A 23157-nucleotide genomic window follows, 5' to 3' on the forward strand; every position below is an offset into this window, starting at 1 on the left:
CGAAAAAATATTTTTCCATTTCCTTTGGGCCACAGACTTTAGTGTGACACCTTTGTTATTTATAGTTTCCTGGAAAGAAAAAATGTTTTTTCCCACTCCCAAGTGTTCATAGGTGACCGGACAAACACTAAAAACTTAAAAAGCATCAATGAAGTTGGGCTTTGAAAGGGGTCCACACTCCAAGGCAATAAATAAAATCTTGTCCCACTGCTACTACAGTGCAAGAAAAATGTTTTGTTTTGTGCTTTCTTTGTTGAGCAATTTGGTCTTAAAAGAGAAATGTGAAAAGTTTTGTGTGTGTTGTCCTGGTTTCCACTAATGGTCTTGATGAATTCAGGGAATCCTATTGTTGGGCGACAAATAAATGGTGCCATTTCTCAGTAAGAGGCACTCATCCTTGTAAAGGTGATAAAATAAAGAAATAGTAAAGACGTAAAGAAAGGATTGCTTCAAACCCCTGATTATTTCATCACATTCACAGCCACCTCTAGAAGTTGGGAGGCCAGAGGGCTTCTGAGGCTTGATGATTCAACAGCACTTTTTACAGAGTGTCCTGTAATGCTACATTATTTCAAGATGTTGATTCCTTTTATCCAAACTGTTTTACTTCTGGTTTGTCTGACTGCTGCTGATACTGATATTGGAGAAGGTAAGTCAAATGGAAAATATAACAATACAAATTTAGGGCAACATGGCTCTTCAGCCAAAATACTATTGCTGAAAACTAAAGGCACCCCATTGGCATTCATATTATTATGCTTCTACTTCTCCTTCATTTCTGTCATATATATGAGGGAAAGAAATGAAGGAGAATGAAGAACAGAATTTCATTAAAAAGAAAGCCCATTGGATACCTATATTTTATACAAATATGTAACTTTATCCAACTTTCAGTTTTTATTCAGTGATATTAATAGCGGAATGCTGAAAAGGGCATATGTAAGGCTATAATCCTGAGAAAGACTAAAATGAATAATGGACAGATGAGTTTACGGTTAGAGGAGAAAGCAAGAACATTATGCTTTCCAAATGATGAGAGGAACACAGAATATATTATAGAATATATTGCAATGAGTTACAAATAAATACATATTGTTGTACTAATGGATTATTGAGTTTATGTTGTGAGAGTGTATGATATTTAAGGCAAAAATGTATATTACGTTTTTACCAATTTATGACAGCCAAGACTGCTATTAGAAAAAAAAGTATAGTGTCCAGGGATTCCAACATCCCAGCATACATGTCAACTATCTGAGGATTATTTGAATTTGAAGATAACTGCTTAGAGATCTGTATATAATATACAGTATATATATATATATATATATATATATATACTCATCATCCAAAAATGAATCGGCACTCACAACAAAAAATCCATTAAGTGCCCAGGTGCAAGTCACTGAACATAGAAACTCATATCAAAAATGTAGGAGACCGCACTCACGGGACTTAAAAATCAATTTGCTATAATTTATTGTAGGCAAATATATGTTTGCCTACAATAGATTATAGTGAATTGATTTACAAGTCCCATGAGTGCGGTCTTCTATATTTTTGGTTTATATATATATATATATATATATATATATATATATATATATATATATATATATATATAGTTCTGTCTTCAGAACTGGGTGCATCTCATGTAACATATGCCAGTCTGCATCTCTTTCACTTGTACCTGTTGCCAGTGTATATTCAGTGCTCAACACTCGCAGGGGACAGAAAACAGCTTTACTGGGGTATTTATTAACTTATAGATATGTACAGTGGAATAACAATAAAGACATCAAAACCAAAGGGCACATCAGACCTGTATGGTGTCCTTTAGATTATTTTTATTGCCCTATTAAACATGGTTTTGCAGCTGCTGCAGTAGCTTTGTGTACAATGAAGGGCAGTTAACTACAACATGTATTGTCTCCCCTCCCGTAAAGTCAGCTTTGTTTTCAGGAAGACTGAGAGTCTCCTCTGAAAGCATGTTGGCCGCATAATAAGCTAAGTGTAAAATGTAGGCATATAACTCTAAACTCCATTGTTGAAAGAAAAAGGCAGAAATGGCAGGAAATGATATGTTACTCAATTGCTATGGCACTGACATGTATTATGGTGCATAGCTGTTGTTCTTTAGCTTTTACTGACAGTGGATGTAGAAAATACATACCGTATTCAATGTACTTTCCATTTTTGAAATTGCTTAGATAACTGAGACAAAACTAGCTTATTGCATGTATTTTTAACTCCAGAATAAGAACAATAATAAACATGTTCCATGTTTTCCCCAAAGTAAACCTCTTATGCTGTAGGGAAGGCATGAAGGAAACTTACATAATTTGGATCTGCTAAAACTAAAAAGTTACCCATGCATATCTAGCAAGGGTGCCTTCTAAACCCACTATGCAGCTAGCTGAATTTCAGTGCTTACAGTAGGTGGGGCCCATAGTGAATAAAAGTCTGTCCATTCTATATTGAATTACCTTTCTCCCTCTTTTATAATAAAAAGAAATCACTGAACATACACACACATGTATTCAAACCTGGTTGTAGCCAATTATAACCCTTGATCTCAGTACCTTATTGGTTTTTTGGAGATGGGATACCCTGGAAGGCCGAGGAACAGCAATTACAAGACAGTGGTCATAAAAAGCATTTCTCCTACATTTTGGGGGTGGATGATTTGAGAAATAAAATTTTAATACGGTTTGTCATACTATTATATAAATGTCCAAGTAGATCAGTGATCCTCAACCAGTAGCTTGTGATCAAGCTCGTTGCTAACCAACCATTTGGATGTTGCTCTCAGTGGCCTTAAAGCAGGTGCTTGTTTTTGAATTCCAGGCTTGGAGGCAAGTTTTGGTTGCATAAAAAAACATGTGTATTGCCAAATAGAGCCTCCTGTAGGCTGGTTAACATAGGGGTTACCAATCACAACATTTTTTTTTATATTTGAATGTGGCTCATGGGTAAAATAGGTTGGGCACCCCTGGCGTAGATAAATCTTTGCCCATATTAAAAAGAACTGGTTATGAAACAAGACTTGTGAAAGCCTAGATTTAATTTATGCAACTATATGTTAGTACCACATTTTTGCTAAAACGTAAGCTCACCTACATCAAGAGCTGTAAGAGTGTGCTCTACGTGCAAAACAATCAGGGCTGTTGCATGACACTTGGCTTGACTGATCTGAAGATGATGAAAGATATGTACAATATTGAACTGCAACTTCCCATAAGTCACAAGGCAGAGGGGAGGACTAAATCCTAGGTGTTATGTTTTGGGTAGCCGAGGATGAGTAGAGTATAACAGTGCTTTATTAGCAGGCTCTCGTGCAGCCATTAAACAACAGTAACTTTCACTTTTAAGCTGTCAGGAAGTATGCACAGTATAAGTCTGGGCACAGTGACATCTACAGGCCATTTGTATAAACACCACACTAGGCACTGTGGGTGGAATCAAAGAGCTTTCTTGGTGGGTCCTGACTGCACACTTGAATTCACTTATATCATAACAAAACATATGCACTGTTAACACAAACCAGTATTATGTAACTTCATATTAATACTTTGGAGCATATTTATTATCCATCCAGGATCTTGGTCAGGCCAAATGAAGGCCATTTGTGTTGTCACAGGTCAGGAGAGGGCAAAGTAATGGGACTGTAAGAAACTATCCCCCATATGTAATAAAAGGCACTATGTTTGCCCAGAAGCAGTAACCCATAGCAACCAATAAGATGCTTAATGCTTTTAAACAGGTGGCCGGTAAGTTCTACCTTGTAATTGGTTGCTATGGGTTTCTGCTCCTGGGCAAATTTAGTGACTTTTATTAATTAACATCATATGTGTTCAGTGTTGGGACTGGGGTACCCACCAGTGGCCCTGACTGGAAATCTGTGGGTTCTGGCAAATGCCAGACAGCATGCTGCAAGTTGCCATAGACCATAGTCATAATTAATAGTCATTATTTAGTGAGCTGTTGGGGGGCTGTTTGGGCCTGTGTGTGGACTATTTGAACTTCTGTGTACCTGAAATACCAGGGCCTATCTTTGATTCTCAATCAAGACTTGGCCCACTGGGTTCCCAGTTAAGGGCTCACCCTGCCAGTTCAACCAGTCTGCACCACACCATCTCCTCCATTTTTTACTCCCTGCAGTCAATCTGGCTGAACCTCCAGTGAAAACTTTAAAGATGGCTGTGCGTTCCAAAACTCTTTCCAGAGTTTATGTATTGCTGGCATGCGGGCAGGCAGTAGGGCTCAACAGTATTGGGGTGGGCTGGTCTGGCTCATTATGTGATGCAGCATTATGAGGGAGTCTATTTGGGCATTTTAAATATGTCTATTGTCATTAATACTATAAAGCATGTTTATGATCCAGTTCCAAAACTCACTTGCTTTTGTTTTTTCTCAAACCTGAGAATTTTCCCCCATGTTGACCAAAATCTATAAAATGCATTACAGAGAACACCATATTCCCAAATACTTATAACCAATCACAAAGTCTTATATTGTACATATCTTTCTTTTTTGACACTGGGCAATGTCACCAGAAGTGTGTCACACAGCTGTGAGAACATGTCCTATGTGCAAAATAATCTGATGACTGATTTAAAGATGCTGACCATAGACCTTTAGAGATGTTACCTGAAAACTACGTACAATATAAGCCTGCAACTTCCCATAAGCACACCAAGAACTCTCCTAGTTGGGATTTATTAGCAGTGGGATTCTATACAGGATTAAGGAAAACGGAGGCATAAGAGAGCAAGTAATATCTCCAAATACTCCTAATCACCCACATAGATGGCTCCTTGAAATACTTCCAAAACAGCCTTGCTTATATATTGACGCATCTGTTTGTAAAGTGCTTTGCTTATAAAACCGTTCAGGGACAAAAGAGCAAGTTAAGGTCACTCACCCCAAACAACAGTAAAACTACCAATAACAAATTACAAATCAAAACTAACATGTCCATACCATTGTGAAAGGGGACACAAATGAAAAAACATTTGCACATAGCATATCATTGCCCCTGTGAAGGACTCTGTACAAGCAAAAGTTCCCTGGGTAACAAATCTAAACAAAAGAAGCTTCTACAGAAAAATGCAATAAAAATGTTAAAAATGGGAGGGGGTATGGTATGCATTGGTTTTAATATGGTCAAAGATTCCAGACCAAATATTCACAACATGAGACCCAAGTGCAGTTCTTTATTATAGCTAAGCCTCAGTTGATGGGGTGTGTTAGACTGTACTTGATGACCAGGAAAAGTAGAAAAAAAGCACAGAGCAAGTTCAGTTACCCCCATTCAATTACATGCTGACAATGTCTACTTCTTATTTGCTGTGAGTGTTATAATGGAATAACAAACCACTAAACTTTATACTTTATTATTTAACACTCACCCCCTATTACTGATTGGGGGCAACATTGTCCCATACCTCCCAACTGTCCTGTTTTCAGAGGGACAGTCCCTCTTTTGACAGCTCAACTCGCAGTCCCTCGTTTGTACTGAAAAGTCCAGTTTTTCTCTTCACTGAACAACCAGAAAAAGAAACAATGCTTCTAACTTAATTGGCTTTTGGCAGAGTGCCCAGAACAGCCACAGATAAGATACTTTTGTAACAATATCAAGATAAGCAAATAAGTAATTGTAACAATATAAAATAACAGGTCCCTTGGGAGAAGTTAGACTAGCTTAAAAGGCAATTCACCTTCATTAGCAAAACTGTAATAACTGGAAAAAAAACACAGAAATATTTTCAAACTTTCATAACCTGCCAAATTTTGTAAAATGAACATGGTAATTAGGGGTGTGGCCACAAAATGGGCGTGGTCAAGAGAATTTTCGCGCAGCAACTTTTTTTGTCCCTCTTTTTATTTCCAAAACGTTGGGATGTATATTGTCCTACATAATACATTACATGTGAGAAAAGAGAACTGTTATTTGTGCAGCACCATCACAGTCCTCATAGCTACTATACACTAATAAATACCACTTGAAAAGAGATGACCTGGGGCTGACGTGGAAAAATACAAAAAAAAAAAAAATCTGCTTGTACCAGAAGCAATACATAGTGAAGTTATATGTAGGGATGCACCGAATCCAGGATTCGGTTCGGGATTCGGCCCGGCCGACTGAATCCGAATCCTAATTTGCATTTGCAAATTTGGGGCGTGGAGGGAAATTGCATGACTTTTTTTCACAAAACAATGAAGTAAAAAATGTTTTCCCCTTGCTGCCCCTAATTTGCATATGCAAATTAAGGTTCGGATTCGGTTCGATATGCGGCCAAATCCAAAATAGTGGATTCGGCCGAATACAAAATAGTGGATTCGGTGCATCCCTAGTTATATGTAATATGTCATTGTGATGTAAAGATGTTCAGATTTTGTAAAATATCCCCTACCTTTGCTCTGTAATGTATGGCTGAGCGCTGTAATCAGCAGGCACTAAAAGAAAGTGTAATAGTCAATGCACATTCCCAGGCCCCATGTGTTATTAGTACTTTTTCTTTGCAAATTTATCACAAAAACAGGAGTTTTATTTACAAGTTTATTATTGTAAAATTACCTAGCCATTATACTACATCAAGGTAAACCCTGTGCGGCTGTCCTTACTATTTACCTCTGGGCAGATGTTCCACAGACTGGCATCTCCCTGCCACTTGCAAAAGCGACTCCTCACCATAGGATCACTTTTTTTTGTATGTTTGAAGCGCATCTGGCCAGTTCATCCACACTTCCATTATACTTCACTTATAGTATAATAAGAATGGGAATTGATCAATCCCCTTTCCAGTGAAAGTTAAAAGCAAATTTGGTCAGGTCAGTAGCACTTCTATCATAATTTACTTACTACTTACTTACTACCCAAGGAGAGCTCCCACAACCCACTTTGTATCAGTGGGTATTCCTCCATATCTGCCCAAAACAGCCAGTAAAAAAGTGTTTAGGCTGAGGGCACATGTAGCATTGGCTCCATCATGAAGGGTGGGTGTTCCCCCCGAAACGTTGAATGTTTGGTGGATGAATAAAAGGGGATACTCCCCGACTGCATTAACCAGTGTGTGTGCGGATCCGTTTTCTATAAACATTTGTTGCTAAGGGACCCGGCCGGGTCAACGGAAGAAACGCACCACCAGTTGCAGGATTGGTGAAGTACAGGTGTGCGGTACAAGAAATTACATTGAGAACAGTGGAGCCCATGCTCTGTGTGCCCTCAGACTTAAAAACTTGACTATTTTTCTTTCTTTTCTTACATTTCTTTAAAGGTATTTTGTTGGCAAATATAAAATATTGTATTTGTAAAGAAAATGGTCCTATAAAAATGGACATTAAGGGGCACATTTACAAAGCTCGAGTGAAGGATTCGAATTAAAAAAACTTCGAATTTCGAAGTGTTTTTTTGGCTACTTCGGCCATCGAATGGGCTACTTCGACCTTCGACTTCGAATCGAACGATTCGAACTAAAAATCGTTCGACTATTCGACCATTCAATAATCGAAGTACTGTCTCTTTAAGAAAAACTTCGACCCCCTACTTCGGCAGCTAAAAGCTACCGAAGTCAATGTTAGCCTATGGGGAAGGTCCCCATAGGCTTGCCAGCGTTTTTTTGATCAAATGATATTCCTTCGATCGTTGTTTTAAAATCCTTCGAATCATTCGATTCGAAGGATTTAATCGTTCGATCGAACGAATAATCCTTCAATCGTTCGATCGTAGGATTAGCTCTAAATCGTTCGACTTCGATATTCGAAGTCGAACGATTTTAGTTCCTAGTCGAATATCGAGGGTTAATTAACCCTCGATATTCGACCCTTAGTAAATCTGCCCCTAAGTGATAACTATAACGACTTCTGATTTCAAACAAATGCTTTTTTCTTGCAGAGCTCAATGAGACCGTCATTTGTACCAAGGATTTGATAGAGGTGGAAATTCCAAGTGGGTTTTTTCTTTCAAAGAACCCTCCAATTTTCGTGAGTAGAAACAGACATTTGACTTTTTTTTTTAAATTTAAAACACGACTTCAAGAACTATTGATAGTGATACAGAATTTAGGATCAATCCTTACTTTGGGAGATCACCAGGCATCTGTAATAGTTTAATATGAGGCACATGAGATATTTGAAAAATAAATAAACTGGTATACAGCTATGGGAGCTCTTATCCTAAATCCCATTATCCAGAAAGCTCCAATTTACAGGAAGGCCACCTTCCATTTAATTTTATTTTTTTTTAAAAAATCCATTTTCTCTGTATTAATAAAACAGTAGATTGTACTTGATCCTAAATAAGATATAATTAATAGGGATGCACCGAATCCACTACTTTGGATTTGGCCCAAGGCTGGATTTACATAGCTGGCGCACCTAGGCCAGCTAGCGTTGGTTGCCCGTCCCCTCCCTTTAATTCGCATCGGGACTAGAGCAATGAGGATTGGCGTACGGGAAATTTTTTAAAAAATTGTATCTCCTGTGCATTCCCAGTGTTTCTGAACCAATGTGGGTGTGGTTGGGCAGCATGAGGCCCCCTAAAATCCTGCTGCCCTAGGCTGGGCCCTGGTGGCCTCTCCACAAATCCGGGCCGAATCCTTTGCGAAAGATTCGGCCGAACACCGAACCGAATCCTAATTTGCATATGCAAATTAGTGGTTGGAAGAGGAAAGCCTTTATTACTTCATTGTTTTGTGACAAAAATCATGTGATTTCCCTCCCCTAATTTGCATATGCAAATTAGGATTCAGTTCAGCCAGGAAGAAGGATTCAGCCGAATCCGAATCCTGCTGAAAAAGGCAGAATCCTGGCCAAATCCCGAACCGAATCCTGGATTCGGTGCATCCCTAATAATTAGTCCTTATTATTAATTAATCCCATTGAGTTTATTAAATGTTTACCTGATTTTTTAGTACAAGTATCGGATCCGTTATCCAGTAACCCATTATCCAGAAAGCTCAGGATTACAGAAAGGCTCCCATAGACTCCATTTTATCCAAATACAAATTTTACAAAATTATTTCCTTTTTCTCTGTAATAATAAAACAGTAGCTTGTACTTGATCCCAACTAAGATATAATTAATCCTTATTGGAAGCAATGATGATTTTGATTTTATAGTAGACTTAAGGTATGAAGATCCAAATTACAGAAAGATCCATAATCTGGAAAACCCCAAATCTGGATAACAGGTCCCATACCTGTATTAGTAAACTTAAAGTATGGAGATCCAAGAAAGATACCTTATCCGTAAAACTCCATGTTCCGAGCATTAGGTTCTATACCCAATACTGGGGGGCAGATTTACTAAGCTCGAGTGAATAATTCGAATGGAAAAATATTCGAATTTCGAAGTATTTTTTTGGGTACTTCGTCCATCAAATTGGTCAAATTCGATCAAATCGAATGATTTAAACGATTTGAAGTAAAAATCGTTGGACTATTCGACCATTCGATAATCTAAGTACTGTCTCTTTAAAAAATACTTCAGCTTCATACTTCGCCACTTTAAACCTACCGAGGTGCAATGTTAGCCTATTGGGACCTTCCCAGCACTTTTCTACGTTTTTTTTGGTTGAATAAAAATCCTTCAATCGATCACTTAAAATCGTTCGAATCGAGCTTTTGCGTTAAAATCCTTCGAATTCGATATTCAAATTAGAAGGATTTTACTTTGAGGGTCGAATTCGTGGGTTTTTTATTCAACCCTTGATAAATCTGCGTCAAATCCAGGAACTGACATTGAATCTTTCCAGTTTCCAGAACATTGGGCAACATTTTAATTTCCCAAATCAATGGAGCAGATTCATTCATCTCCGCGCAGCCATGGTCGAGAAAGTGAGTTCCTAAACTCACACACTTGTTTTTTCATTTATCACTTAACGGAACACAAATGAGCAAAGATGAATAAATCTACGCCTTAGAATTTGGACAGAATCCAAAGCTAATTTATCCCAAAATGATGGAAATTTATGGTATTCCTCATCTATATACAATTTAACATATATAAGAAATGTCACATCTTGTCACCTTTTTCTTTAGATTTCAGATTTGCACCTTAATGATCCTGAATGTCGCGGCAAAGAAAAAGATGACTTTTATATTTTCAGCATTCAAACCAATTTCACCGAATGTGGAACTATAATGGTAAAATAAAAGATGTCTCTCCTTGGGAAGGAAACATCCACCCACATTTTAAATTATTCATCAACAACATTCAACAGAATACATATATGTTAGAAAGGAGGTTCGCTAAAAGTTTTACTATGTTGGAGACGGTTCTACTTTTACATGTTGTAGGGGTGCTCTAAATCCATCATCTTTGTTTTTAGCAAAATAGTGAAAAATAACTGGACTTTAATTTGTGTAGTCAAATCTAAGCAACATCCAAAAAATGCATTACTGTATTGTTGCATTGTTGCTAGGGTAATTTGGACCCTAGTAACCAGATGGCTAAAATTGCAAACTGGAGAGCTGCTGAATAAAAAGCTAAATAACTTAAAAACCACAAATAATAAAACAATTAAAATCAGTTGCATCATACTAAAAATGAATTCAAATGTGAAGAGATATAGGTCAGAAACTGCATTAATATTTGTAGCTCAAAACACAAAATATTAACATAAAAAAAGAATAATTACAGTTTTACATTTAACTACTCAATTCATTAATCAACTTGATATTCATTTGCATTACAAGTAGTGGAAACTTTGTTTGCAGAAACAAATGAATCCTGTAGGGGGTACAAGTGTTCTACAATGTATAGTGGGTTAAAGGGGCAGGACCAATAAAAAGAAAACATTTTTCTTTTCTTGCTGGTTGTTAAAAATAACAGCTGGCACGCACCTTCAGAATTTAATGGTGTTTAGTAACATTTATGGATTCTGATGTTTTCTACAAAATGCCACATAAATGTTTTTGAATGTATTAGGGCAGATACCCACATTGCTATTTCAGGAGATTAGTCACCCAGCAACAAATCACGTTTTCTTCGGGCGACTAATCTCCCCTGCCTTCCTGTCGGCTAGAATGTAAATCGCCGGCGGGATGGCACTCGGATTGCTTTAGCTTTCCAAAGGCACCCGAAGTTTCCTCTTAAGGCACCTTTGGGCAAATTCGGAAAACTAAGCGTTCCGAGTGCCATCCCGCCGGCGATTTACATTCTAGCCGGCAGGAAGGCAGTTCGGGGAGATTAGTCGCCCGTAGAAGAAGCGTAGAAGAAGCGATTCGTCTCTGGGAGACTAATCTTCTGAAATAGCAGCGTGTGTCTCTGCCCTTAATGTATGTGGATGCTGCAATAAATTGGGGTAAAATTAATATATTTCTCAGACACTAAATACATGAGCCAAGACAAAGTGCAGAACTGTGTGCATTTAAATGTTATTATACATACCCCTCTAACATTAAATAAAATAATAAAAAACAAACAGTTCAAATTCAGTCTTGAGGAAGTTACTGTATATTATGTAATAGAGCACTGAAAGAAATGATGGCACTAACTACCCCCCCCCATTATCATATAATCTACACAAAGCCTATTTATTGGGCAAAATTTAAGCACACGTACCATGCAGGTAGTGTCTTAGAAAGGCTTTCCTCTGCTAAATATAAAGGAAAAAATTGCAGCAAACTTGCTTTAGTGGCTTAAATACTTAAAATGTAATTTTTGAGATATTTGTACTTTATTCATTTGGGGTTTTTGAACAATGTACCGTTCTGTTCTCGTATTCTGTAGAAATTAAAAAACATTTAAAACACAGACTGGCCCTTGCACAGTAATTGTACTTTATGGGGGTTATTTACTAAACTCAGAATGCAAAAATCACAAAAAACTCTTGATTTTTTATTATAAAATCGGACTTTTAAAAGAATTTTCCAGAATTTATTAAACCCAGAGGATGGGAAAAGTTTGCATCTGAAGATCCAGCATCTCAGACCTTTTTTCGGGCAAAATTCTGAGTTCAAAAATCAGATAAAAAATCTGAAAAGATCGTGAAAATCAGATTTTTCCCGATTTTTTCCTGCTAACAAAATTTTCGGGAAAGTGTATTAATAAATAAGCCCAAAAAACCCGTGCGGATTTGGTCGGAGTTTTTCCAGAAACTATTGAGATAAATTCAGACTTTGATAAATAACCCCCTATGTGGTATGTCACTTTGCCTGAGAACATTATAGCACATATACTGTATCTTCAGCAGGGAAAGGATTAAATATCTCTGACCAAAGCACAGATTGTATACTAACGGCAATTTACCTCAATATTTCAGACTTCAGATGACTCCCATATTGTGTTTATCAACACTATACACAGCAATTCCACTGATATAGTCACAAGATCCTATATCAATATCACCTTTGCTTGCCGTTATCCCATTAACTACATGGTGCAGCAGCCAAATGGAGAGAGCAGAATCAGTGTTGATATCAGGTATGTTTATGTACATTGGATGGGCATTTAATACTTTCTGTTATGCTGGGATGTTGCATTTATCCTGTACAAGGAACTTATAGGAAATCTATAGGTCTAAATGATAAATCCAGTGCTATATACAAAGTGCTGTTTGCAGACACCATGTTTTTGATCCACAATCAAGTGATTCCCCTTTCAGTGTAATAGCTGGTGTAATAGCTGGTACCTACTAAGTAGCATCCACAATATCTCCCACACAATTCCTCAGTATGGGTGGAAATTTGTTTTCTAATGTCTAACTCCAAGCCTGGAATTCAAAAATAATCACCTGCTTTGAGACCACTGGGAGCAACATACAAGGGGTTGGAGAGCAACATGTTGCTCATGAGCGACTGGTTGGGGATCACTGAGTAGCTGAATGAGTATATACAATTTCTGCAGTTCTCTGCAAATGAGCCATTCTTAGATTCCAGTTTAGGATAATGAAATGTATAGTTCCCTGTCATTTGCAGTGAGAAATAGTGTAAACACAGACTCTAAAATAACTAGACAGTGTTTAACAATCAGGGCAATTAGTCTGAGCACATTACATACTACATTCCTGTTTACATGTCCGACAGAACTATAACACTGAACACAGAAGATGGAAACTTTTCTGTCTCCATGATGTTGTACAAGGATAATGGATTTGAGGACCTATGGACCACAGTGCCATCTCTTAAGCTTGAGGACAACATATTTGTCAGAGTTCACATGGTAAGTTTCTTATAATTCTGTGCAAAAAATAAATTAATTAATTAAAAAAAAAAAAAAAATATATATATATATATATATATATAAAATTCACAATCTGTAGCACTCCCAAGTGTGAGTAAATGCCTAGGTGCTGGTTAAAACATAAACAGCAAAATGATCAAAAAAAACGCACAACCAGGACTTTCATAAGTGTTGAAAAAATAAAAATTTACTTTATTTTCGACGTTTCGGCTCCTAACTTAAGCCGTCTTCAGGAGGTGAAAACTGCACACACAACACACATATTTAAATGCTAAAATGGCGCCAACCATGAGGTGATGACGTCATCACAACACTGTGTTTTCATTGGTGATCGTGAACATAACATGTGTAGCCCCCTAGTGGGTGGGTTCTAGCAAATAGTGTTCTAGTGTCTATAATTAAGTCCAATTCAGGACTGATTAGAAAACCATATATTAAAATCTATAAACAGTGACACTTATATTAACGTGCTGCTATCCGGTGTTGCTGAGTGAATTTAAAAACTTTTCTTCTAAATAGCGCACATACGGTGCGCTATTAATCTCATGCCCCCAGGAATAAATCAACAGCGCATATGTTTTACCTTGTCGCCGCCTCTGTAGGACTCATGCCTCCGATCAATGCAATAGTAAGCCCCTTATGCCCGCATCATAAAACCAAATCCAGTAGCGGTCTGTGGCCTAAGCGAGCCCTTCACGACCCCTGAGCATCCAAGTGTCTGATTGGAGTATGTTCATCCATCAATCACCCTGTGGCTCGCAGTGTATTCGTCCCCCTGCGGCCGTATGGAGTACCGGCCTCTCATCATAGCACCGATCAGCGTGTGTCACCGGCTACCAATAGGAGCCGGTGTTCACGCCCATCAGTGTATCCTATAGGTATGCGGCGGACTCACGGTAGAACTCCATTATCCGCAGCTCGTCTGGTCTACATCCTTATTTGGCGAGAAGCAGCGCCGGCCACTACCAATACCACCAATCCGCGTACGGTTTAGGGTGTCCATACGTTTCCATGTTGCCATCTATCAGCACACCGCTCAGGCGTACGACTTCGTCCTCATCAAGGGCCCCTTTGATCCGACCAACAAGAGCAGCGTGTAGCACAGGTTGTCCAAAGGACCACCGTGCTCACGCCAATCCATCAGTCAGAGGGGAGCCCTGTCAACACATCAGATCATGATCGAACATCGTCTTTGGGTCGTGTTCTAGCTTGAGCGATCGGACGTCCATCACAGTCCACAGTCTTACATCATTGTGCTCGTACTACTAGCGGGTAGGGCAGTCAGGGTTTACTTACTTATGCGCAGAGGCATGTGTCACTACTCACGGCCGACCTTCAATCGCCACCCTTCATATTCCATAGGGGGGTATAGAGAGCAAGGCACCTGAAAAACAGTATCCTAGTTAATCAATCACCAAAAGATACATTCCATCAAATAAACATAATATAAATCGACATTAGTATGTCAGTCTTAAACGCTTATTGGCTAAATAGCAACAGTATCAATCCATCTTCTATGTGTCCATTCTGAAAGGAACAGTGTCTCTTATTCGCCACTGAAATGAGACTCCTAAAGAAATATACATAGTTACTGCTATTTAATTATGATTGTACAGTCCCATAACATCCTGTGTTGCTGCAACAAAGTATACAATAATCCCACTTCTCATATCATACAAGTCTGTGTGGATCTGTTGGTAGAAAGTAGCTGTTAATAAAAAGGAGACATAGGTAAGGTTTCATTGAGACCATGGGGAGTAAGAGTGTCTAATTTGTAAATCCACATCGATTCTCTTTGGACTAATAGTAAGTCCCTGTTCCCACCCCTCATGGGGACCGGTACGTGGTCTATGATCATATGTCTGAATTGTGGTAATGTATGTTTATACTGCAGCCAATGTTTAGATATCGGTTGATCCGCCTTTCCAGAGTTTAAGGCCAATCTGATCGCACTTCTATGATTGTTCATTCTTTCACGGTAGGTGGTTGAAGCTTTTCCTATGTAATGTAGTCCACATGGACACCACGCCATATAAACCACGTGGTCAGTGGTGCAAGTTACTCTATACGAAATGTTAAATTTATGACCAGTCCTAGGGTGTGTAAATTGGGAGCCCTGTAGCATCCCCGTACAGGTTAGACAGCCAGCACACCTGAAACATCCCTTCCTTAGTGGTTTGTCTAGCCATGTAGTCCCCTTCTTGGGGGTCTCTGTTAGATTCTTCTTCACCAGCATGTCACTCAAATTGGGGCCCCTTCGGTATGCAACCAATGGAGCTTTTGTCTCAAAAAAAGGCAAACTGCCATCAGATTTTAAGATTTCCCATCTGTTGTCCGTCCAATTTTTCACAAAGATTAGATCAGGATTTTCTCTGGGGTGATGATCACCTTTAGTTAATAACTCCTCCTGTGTGTATGCCTTGGCCCGTTGTAGCTGTTCGTCTATCAACATCATTGGATATCCCCTGGAGGCAAATTGTGAACTCAACGTAGAGAGTTGTAGTTCAGCCATCCTCCTATCGGAGTTATTACGGATAATACGCAGGAACTGGGAAAACAAGACCCCTCGGGACATATGTGGTGGATGGTGTGAATGTGCATGTACTAGGCTATTGCGGTCAGTGGGTTTCTTATACAAAGAAGTGCATAGTCTAGCCCCTTGTTTGAAAATGGTGATGTCAAGAAAATGTATTTGCTGTTTATCATATTCCAAACTCAATTTAATGGGTAAATCCAATCCTGAATTGGACTTAATTATAGACACTAGAACACTATTTGCTAGAACCCACCCACTAGGGGGCTACACATGTTATGTTCACGATCACCAATGAAAACACAGTGTTGTGATGACGTCATCACCTCATGGTTGGCGCCATTTTAGCATTTAAATATGTGTGTTGTGTGTGCAGTTTTCACCTCCTGAAGACGGCTTAAGTTAGGAGCCGAAACGTCGAAAATAAAGTAAATTTTTATTTTTTCAACACTTATGAAAGTCCTGGTTGTGCGTTTTTTTTGATCATTTTGCTATATATATATATATATATATATTATTATTTATGTATTTATTTTTGTTATAGTTTAAATACTATATACTAGTAGATACTAGTATGTTTTGTCAATATGATGGGAATTTTTAACTTAGAGATACCAGAGCACGTGAAAATTCAGGGACACTAAAAAATCCAGCTTGCTAGATGGGCTGCATGCATAAACATGTATTTATTAAACAAGCCACTGACTTTTCAAGTGATTTCGTGTCACTGCTTTAGCTTTACTAAGGTAGGGACTGAACAATCTCTGCAAAGAGCTATGAAAACATGTTGCTACAGTACAGGATAGAAATACAGAAATATGAACAGCAAAATGTCTTGAAACCTTCAAACTGAGTCAGCCAATGTGGCCATTTCCAGCTATGTTATTACATAATGTATATTTGATTCAGAACATCCTGGACCTCTTATTGAACTTTTAAAGAAATTGTACATATTTAGAATGTGAATAGAATAATTTAATAATGCATATAAATATCTGAATGTCACTATCTTTCATTATGTTTAGAGTGAGTTGTGATTATGCCTTAGCTCAAAGAGATTTACATTTAATAATTTAAAGTCAAACAAAAGAACTGGATTGGAGAAGTAAATGCAATAGGGCTCAGTAAAAGTCTGTTTTCTCAAACTGACTGGCCTTGAAGGTTGTGGGGTAATTATATTTAAAGAAGGGCTTCTTAGTAAAGCCTCCTGAGCCTTCAAGTGGTGCAGCCTTAGAGTGGGAAAATAAAAGGCTACATGTATTAAAACATAAAGTACATGTTGATCAGTAGTCTGATCTCATTGCATTTGTTGAGTCAGGATATTTTTTCCTTCTGAAGTAATCTGAACACGAAGCAAAGAGTCGGTTCTTATTTTCAACATCAGCAATGTGTTCAAACAAGCCCACCAGAGTACCAGCTGATTTTCTGTTGGACCAGCATCTACTGGGTCAAGGACTTTCATTTCAGTCTCTAGAGCAGTGGTGCTCATATGGTGGGCCTGGGACAATGGCAGAGAGGCTCATCCTGAAAGTCAGTTTGGGTAATGCCTATTTGCATCTGTAACTTTGTTATGAGCTAAAGGTTGGCCTTTAGAAAGAGTCTTGAACTGAAATAGTCTGACAACCATTTCCCTAGTGTTTTCAGTCTAGTTCTGCTTAACAGGTGTAAGTATGTATATGTATATATATATGTGTGTGTATATATTTTCCTCCCTGCCCTGGTAGGCCAACAATCAGAGGCATGTTTACCATAAAGGCACTTAAGGGCATGTGCCTAGGGCAGCAGCATTAAAGGAAAACTAAACCCCCCTTTAGCCAAAAGTCAGTTGGAGCAATCTTCCGGTTTGTGACAACTGTGCATGCTCTGAAAGTAACAGAAATTGCCAAAGGGACCCAAAGAATACCAAAGCGCCAGAAGATGGCGCATGTGAGCTCTGCTGACTCTGCATGTGCAGTCAGTATTTCTAGACGGGACGCAATTCAGGGGTAAGACTGTGCAGGGGGGAGGCAGGGAGGGGGGGCAGTGACTTTTGGCTGAAGGGGGTTTAGTTCTCCTTTACTGGGGACATCTGCCAACATTAAACACATACACAGATGGGTACTCACATGTCCGGTTGGTAGGGTAGATCCAGATCTAAATATGCTTTGGTAGCCTATGGTTCTCTAATTGTTCCTACCATGTTGTGCCGCTTTTAATGGATCAATACATTTTTGGATTTTTATTATTACTCCTGACTTCATTCCTGTGGTGCTCCGTATTTCTACATACAAGTCTAAATACGCTTTTGCCAACAATCATTATATTAGCTTTCATTAGAGCAGACATGATCTATAATATATTTATACATGCATATGTATAGTATATATATATATATATTTATTTTAATGAACCATCCTAAACAGCAATGACATAGTTGTAAAATAACCCATGCCAATGTATTTATTGAACCTGCTTACTGATTTTAGATTCCAGGTCATTTGATAATAAGGCTTGAAAAATGCTGGGCTACCCCCACAAATGATCCTTCTCATCCCGTACAGTACACATTCATACAAGACAGGTAAGAAACAATGCCATATTTTATTGGGATTCGGTTTAGTACCAAAGAGCAAGTAAAATATTCAGAGTTCAGTGTGTGACAGGGTGACTGCACACTAAAAAACTATCCCAAAGTCAAAACTATAGGCCTCCTTGTATTAAAAGGTGCCCTTGCTACAAAGATTGGAAGATACAGGTAGGCCTTCTTCTGTAGAGGGTAATGCTCTGACCAACCTCTGTCACTGCCTTACAAATTTCATTCCACTACAGGAAGCCATATCTATAAATATCATTGTTCAGGAATGTATGCGCACTGTGATTTCTTTAATTGGAAGGTGTGGAACTATTAGGAGTGTGTAGTAAGGTAGTCCAAGAGTTTATGAACTGCAAAGACCAAGTCATACCCTTTAGACTGCTCTGCTAACCTCCCTGTGCCTCACTGCCATTCTGATGGCTAATAACTTAAACACATTCCATCCTTAAAATTTGACATCTCGCCCCTCTTGCCCATATGCATATGCAGTGCCAGTGGGCTCCGTTTTGAGTACAAAGAGAGTTGCCTGGGCATTTCATAGGGGTGAGGTGCAAGGCGGAAGAACACGGTGTCAATTGATCTCTTTTTTTTTAACTTTGCATGTAATAATAAATGCAGCCAACAATGTTTTGGTGCAACATGGAGGCATATTATACATTATCTGCTAGACAGTATGTTCCTGAGCTATTTCTTCACAGTTCTGTGTCCTGTGTTGATAAATACTCCTATTTACTTTTTGATGCATTTTTAGGGAATTTATTAAATAAACATATCTATTCTTGTGTCTTATAGCTGTTCACGTGTATTCCTGGATGAAACCATGGCTATCATTATGAATGGAGTTGACGCTGAAGCAAGATTTAGGATCCAAATGTTTAAGTTTGTGGGTCTTGCCTACAATGATGTCTTTCTCCACTGTGCTGTTCAGATATGCCACAACACTGAAACTATTTGCAAGCCAGTAAGTGCATAATATGGATCTAACGCTAGCGTCAGCACGCCATTGGGCTCAAACGTTGGCGCCAATCCTGGCCTATATAAAGCCTTCTGGACATTGCAGACATTGCCCAAGTATAGGTTTAACTTTGTGTATTCCTGGGTGTGTTATTACTGATTGATTCCTGTGTACCAACTTTGCCTATTCGGATTGACCCTTTCCCCCCTGGATTGAACTATTGCCTGGACTTTTGACAACTCTCTTGCCTTACCCTTCTAAAAACCGCACTCCAACTGTGCCTTTGGGCCCCTACACATAGCACCATAGTTGAGTTAACAGTTTATACACCCTGGGGCACATTTACTAAACTCGAGTGAAGGATTTGAATGAAAAAAACTTCAAAGTATTTCTTTGGGTACTTTGACCATCGAATAGACGACCTTCGACTTTGATTCGAACTAAAAATTGTTCGACTATTCGACCATTCAATAATCAAACTACTGTCTCTTTAAAAAAAACTTTGACTACATACTTTGGCAGTTTAAACCTACCGAGGTACAATGTTAGCCTATGGGGACTTTCCCCAGCACTTTCCTAACCTTTTTTTGATCGACAAAAAATCCTTGGATCGCTTAAAATCGTTCGATTCGAAGGATTTTATCGTTCAATCGAACAATTTTTACTTTGATCGATCAAAGGATTTGCGCTAAATCCTTCGAATTCGATGGATTTAAATTCGAGGGTCGAATTTGAGGGTTAATTAACCCTCGATATTCGACCCTTGATAAATGTGCCCCCCTATGTCCAGTAGTTTATTCACAGTACTACTTTTCCTTTATAAATATTCTCACTCACCACGTTTGGCTGGATTATATTGAAATCCTATATTAATCTCAAATTGAAGCCTTGGGCTGAAGAACCCAGTTCTAAGACTGGAAAAGAATCAACTAATGTATATAATGAGCACAAAGTATGCAATTTTGCAATGAAGCCATGGCCCAGGCACTGTAATCACAGCCAGCGATTAAAAAAAAAAGTTAAAAGTATATTTATTTTTATATATTTTTTCCGCAATCTGTTGTGATAAAGATAAAACTTCTTTCTACATTCTCAGAATTGTACTAACCACAGAAGAATAGCCCGGAATAGAAGAGAGCTGCAAGCTGCTCATACTGTTACCTATGGGCCAATTAAACTCAAAGTATCAGAAGACGGAGTTGCTGCCACAAGTATGTATTTTTAACAAATACAACAATTAGAGAATAATCCAGTAAATGCAGTGGCAAAATAAAATAATTCTGTTATGCCTCCTACCTCCAGTTACTCAGGAAGCAAGTGAGACAGATTTTCAGAGCCTGCAGTGCCTATTGCAACAATTTAGGGATATAGTAGTTTTGCACATAGGGCCAAGATCATTACTGAACATTATTCCAGGAAGATTTTGCTCCCTAAATAATTGAAGCTTTTATTGCTGAATTGGAGGCTCGACAAAATATTAAAGTGTGAGGACTGAATGTTATTCAGAAAAGTAATAGAAATGGTCCCAAGGGTCAGAATACTTTTTCAAGGCACTGTAGGTAGAATGGGCAGCAATGTACAGGTAATTTAGGTCTCTGTATTATCATAGATATATAGCAAAGAAAAGAATGCTCTCCATATTGCAGGAAAATCTCTTCTGGGGGCCCTCAATTAGATAACAGGGGAGGGGGAATGTTTTGAAGCCTTAAAGGAACAGTAACAACAAAAATGAAAGTGTTTTAAAGGAATGACAATATAATGTACTTCTGCCCTGCACTGGTAAAACATGTGTTTGCTTCAGAAACACTATAATAGTTAATATAAACAAGCTGCTGTGTAGCTATGGGGGCAGCCATTCAAGTGCAGGATACACAGCAGATAACACATACCTTCTGTAGAATCCCATTGTATACTACAGAGCTTATCTGTTATCTGCTGTGTATCCTGTGCCTTTTCTCCTTTTTCAGCTGGCCCCCTGGCTTCACAGCAGATTGTTTATATAAACTATTGTAGAGTTTCTGAAGCAAAACACCAGTTATTCAAGTGCAGGGCAAACTACATAATATTGTCATTCCTTTAAAAAACAAATTTCTTTATGTTACTGTTCCTTTAAGACTTCAGGTGACTGCTCACTTGCTGTTCAAGATATTTCATTTCATATATCTGGAACATTATTTTGAGAGAAGGGGATTCTGAACACGTTGGATTACAAAGGGGGACTAAACCTCAAAACCAGGGACGGCCTTAGGCCTATTGGACCAATTGGGCCCCGCACCTCTGGGGTCCCGCACCACAGGGCAGCACAGATAATATTTCCCTCAGCACATGATGCTGCCTGGCCTGCCCCCAACTTTGAGAATCCAGCCCATCCCCAAATCCATAGGTCCAGCCCACCCCCAACTCTGATAAGCGAGCCTATACCCCAACTCCATAGGTCTAGCCTGCCCCCAACTCTCATAGGTCCAGCTTTCCTCCAACCTTGATAGGCCCTGCCTGCCCCCCCCAATCCAACCAAGCCTGCTCCCAAGCTGAATTGGCCCAGTCCACTCTCCTATTTCCTCCCTCTCTCTCTTACACTGTGTGCCCCTATTTCATCCCTCTCAATCTCTTACCTTGTCTGCCCCTTTCCTTTCTATTTTGTGCCTGTATGCCCTTATTTTCCTAAATACTTGGTGTGTCAGTAGCCAGCAACACTTTGTCTAGGGGCCCCGCCAACATGGTCCCAATTGGGCCCCACATTTGATAGGATCAGCCCTGCTCAAAACCCCTTATCATATTTTAAGATACAAAAATAATAGAAATGACTAATGAGTTCCATGACAGTATAAAGCCAGCATGTTCAGAACACCACACAGAAAACAAAAATTGGTTGTACCATAGACCTCTGAAAAACACCCACAAATTTAATTGTATCAATAGATAATACAGTAAAAAGCAAGTAAAGAAACAGTGGGAAATGTTGTGGTTTGTAACAATCCCTTGTATGTGCTTAGAAAATACAATATATTGTCTAGGATTTTTCTAGCATACTAAGAAAGCTGCTTGATTTTATTTAAATCTCACAGTGCTTCAACCAATGTAATTTGGTGTCTTCTCTTTCAGATAAAGGAACTTTCTTCACAGTTGAAACAATTATTCTGGCCTGTGTTCTGACTGTTGTATTAATAACAACTGGCATATTTGCCAAACTTTTCTTTAATTCTAGAAGATCATACCCTACAATGCAAGCCCAGTTAACGCTTGCCAACATCTACCACTCAGAGGTGGCATCATGATGAACTTCTATGTCATATATATATTGTAACTCATGGGTTTTATACAAATTACAATGGACTTACTGTATATGAAGTAGCATATGACAAAGTCAGGCAAAGAAGCCAAATAAATTTTGGCCTGACTCCTCCAACATATATTTTTGATATTTTTGGAAAGATTTGTATTGGATGAATTATATTTCTTTAGTTCAACATTAATCAAATTGACTTACAATGTGTGTACAAATATGACACTAAACTGCTACATTCTGCTGTACATTTTACACATTTTTAAATTAATAAACATGAAATCATTAAAACAAAGTGAACTATTTAAGCGTAAGCATAGTTATGTTTCTATAGTGTAGATATCTAAAATCAGTTTATTCAATTTTACTCCTATTAGATCACATCATTTTCCTTTTTAAAAAAAAAATCAGCTTTATTTCATAAACATGCTCAGACTGCATCATGTCATTTTCTGTTACATAAAAGATCGGGTTTAAAGGGAAAGTAAAGTCTAAAATAGAATAAGGCTAGAAATGCTGTATTTTGTATACTAAACATAAACTCACTGCACCACAAGCCTAATCAAACAAATAATTCATGCTTTCAAAGTTGGTCACAGGGGGTCACCATCTTGCAGAGCAGTTAG

General features: G+C 38.4%; 1 protein-coding gene across 1 annotated transcript; it reads left to right on the top strand.

Annotated features, from left to right (window-relative positions):
• Positions 1 to 432: 432 nt before the first annotated feature.
• Positions 433 to 22834, top strand: LOC108716651 (alpha-tectorin). Its single transcript, XM_018262941.2, has 9 exons — positions 433 to 649; positions 7898 to 7986; positions 10044 to 10148; positions 12269 to 12429; positions 13032 to 13167; positions 18187 to 18281; positions 19086 to 19254; positions 20345 to 20459; positions 22351 to 22834. The coding sequence occupies exons 1-9, from the start codon at positions 559 to 561 to the stop codon at positions 22521 to 22523; spliced, it is 1134 nt and encodes a 377-aa protein (XP_018118430.1). The 5' UTR covers positions 433 to 558; the 3' UTR covers positions 22524 to 22834.
• Positions 22835 to 23157: the final 323 nt, after the last annotated feature.

The sequence above is a fragment of the Xenopus laevis genome, chromosome 5L (assembly GCF_017654675.1).
Source record: "Xenopus laevis strain J_2021 chromosome 5L, Xenopus_laevis_v10.1, whole genome shotgun sequence".
Lineage (NCBI taxonomy): Eukaryota > Metazoa > Chordata > Amphibia > Anura > Pipidae > Xenopus > Xenopus laevis.

Bases quoted from the DNA above. Each gene is read 5' to 3' on its own strand.
- LOC108716651 (XM_018262941.2), top strand. From the start codon at position 559: ATGCTACATTATTTCAAGATGTTGATTCCTTTTATCCAAACTGTTTTA. The intron at 650-7,897 runs GTAAGTCAAATG...TTTTTCTTGCAG, and splicing joins TGATACTGATATTGGAGAAG to AGCTCAATGAGACCGTCATT. The intron at 12,430-13,031 runs GTATGTTTATGT...CATGTCCGACAG, and splicing joins AGAATCAGTGTTGATATCAG to AACTATAACACTGAACACAG.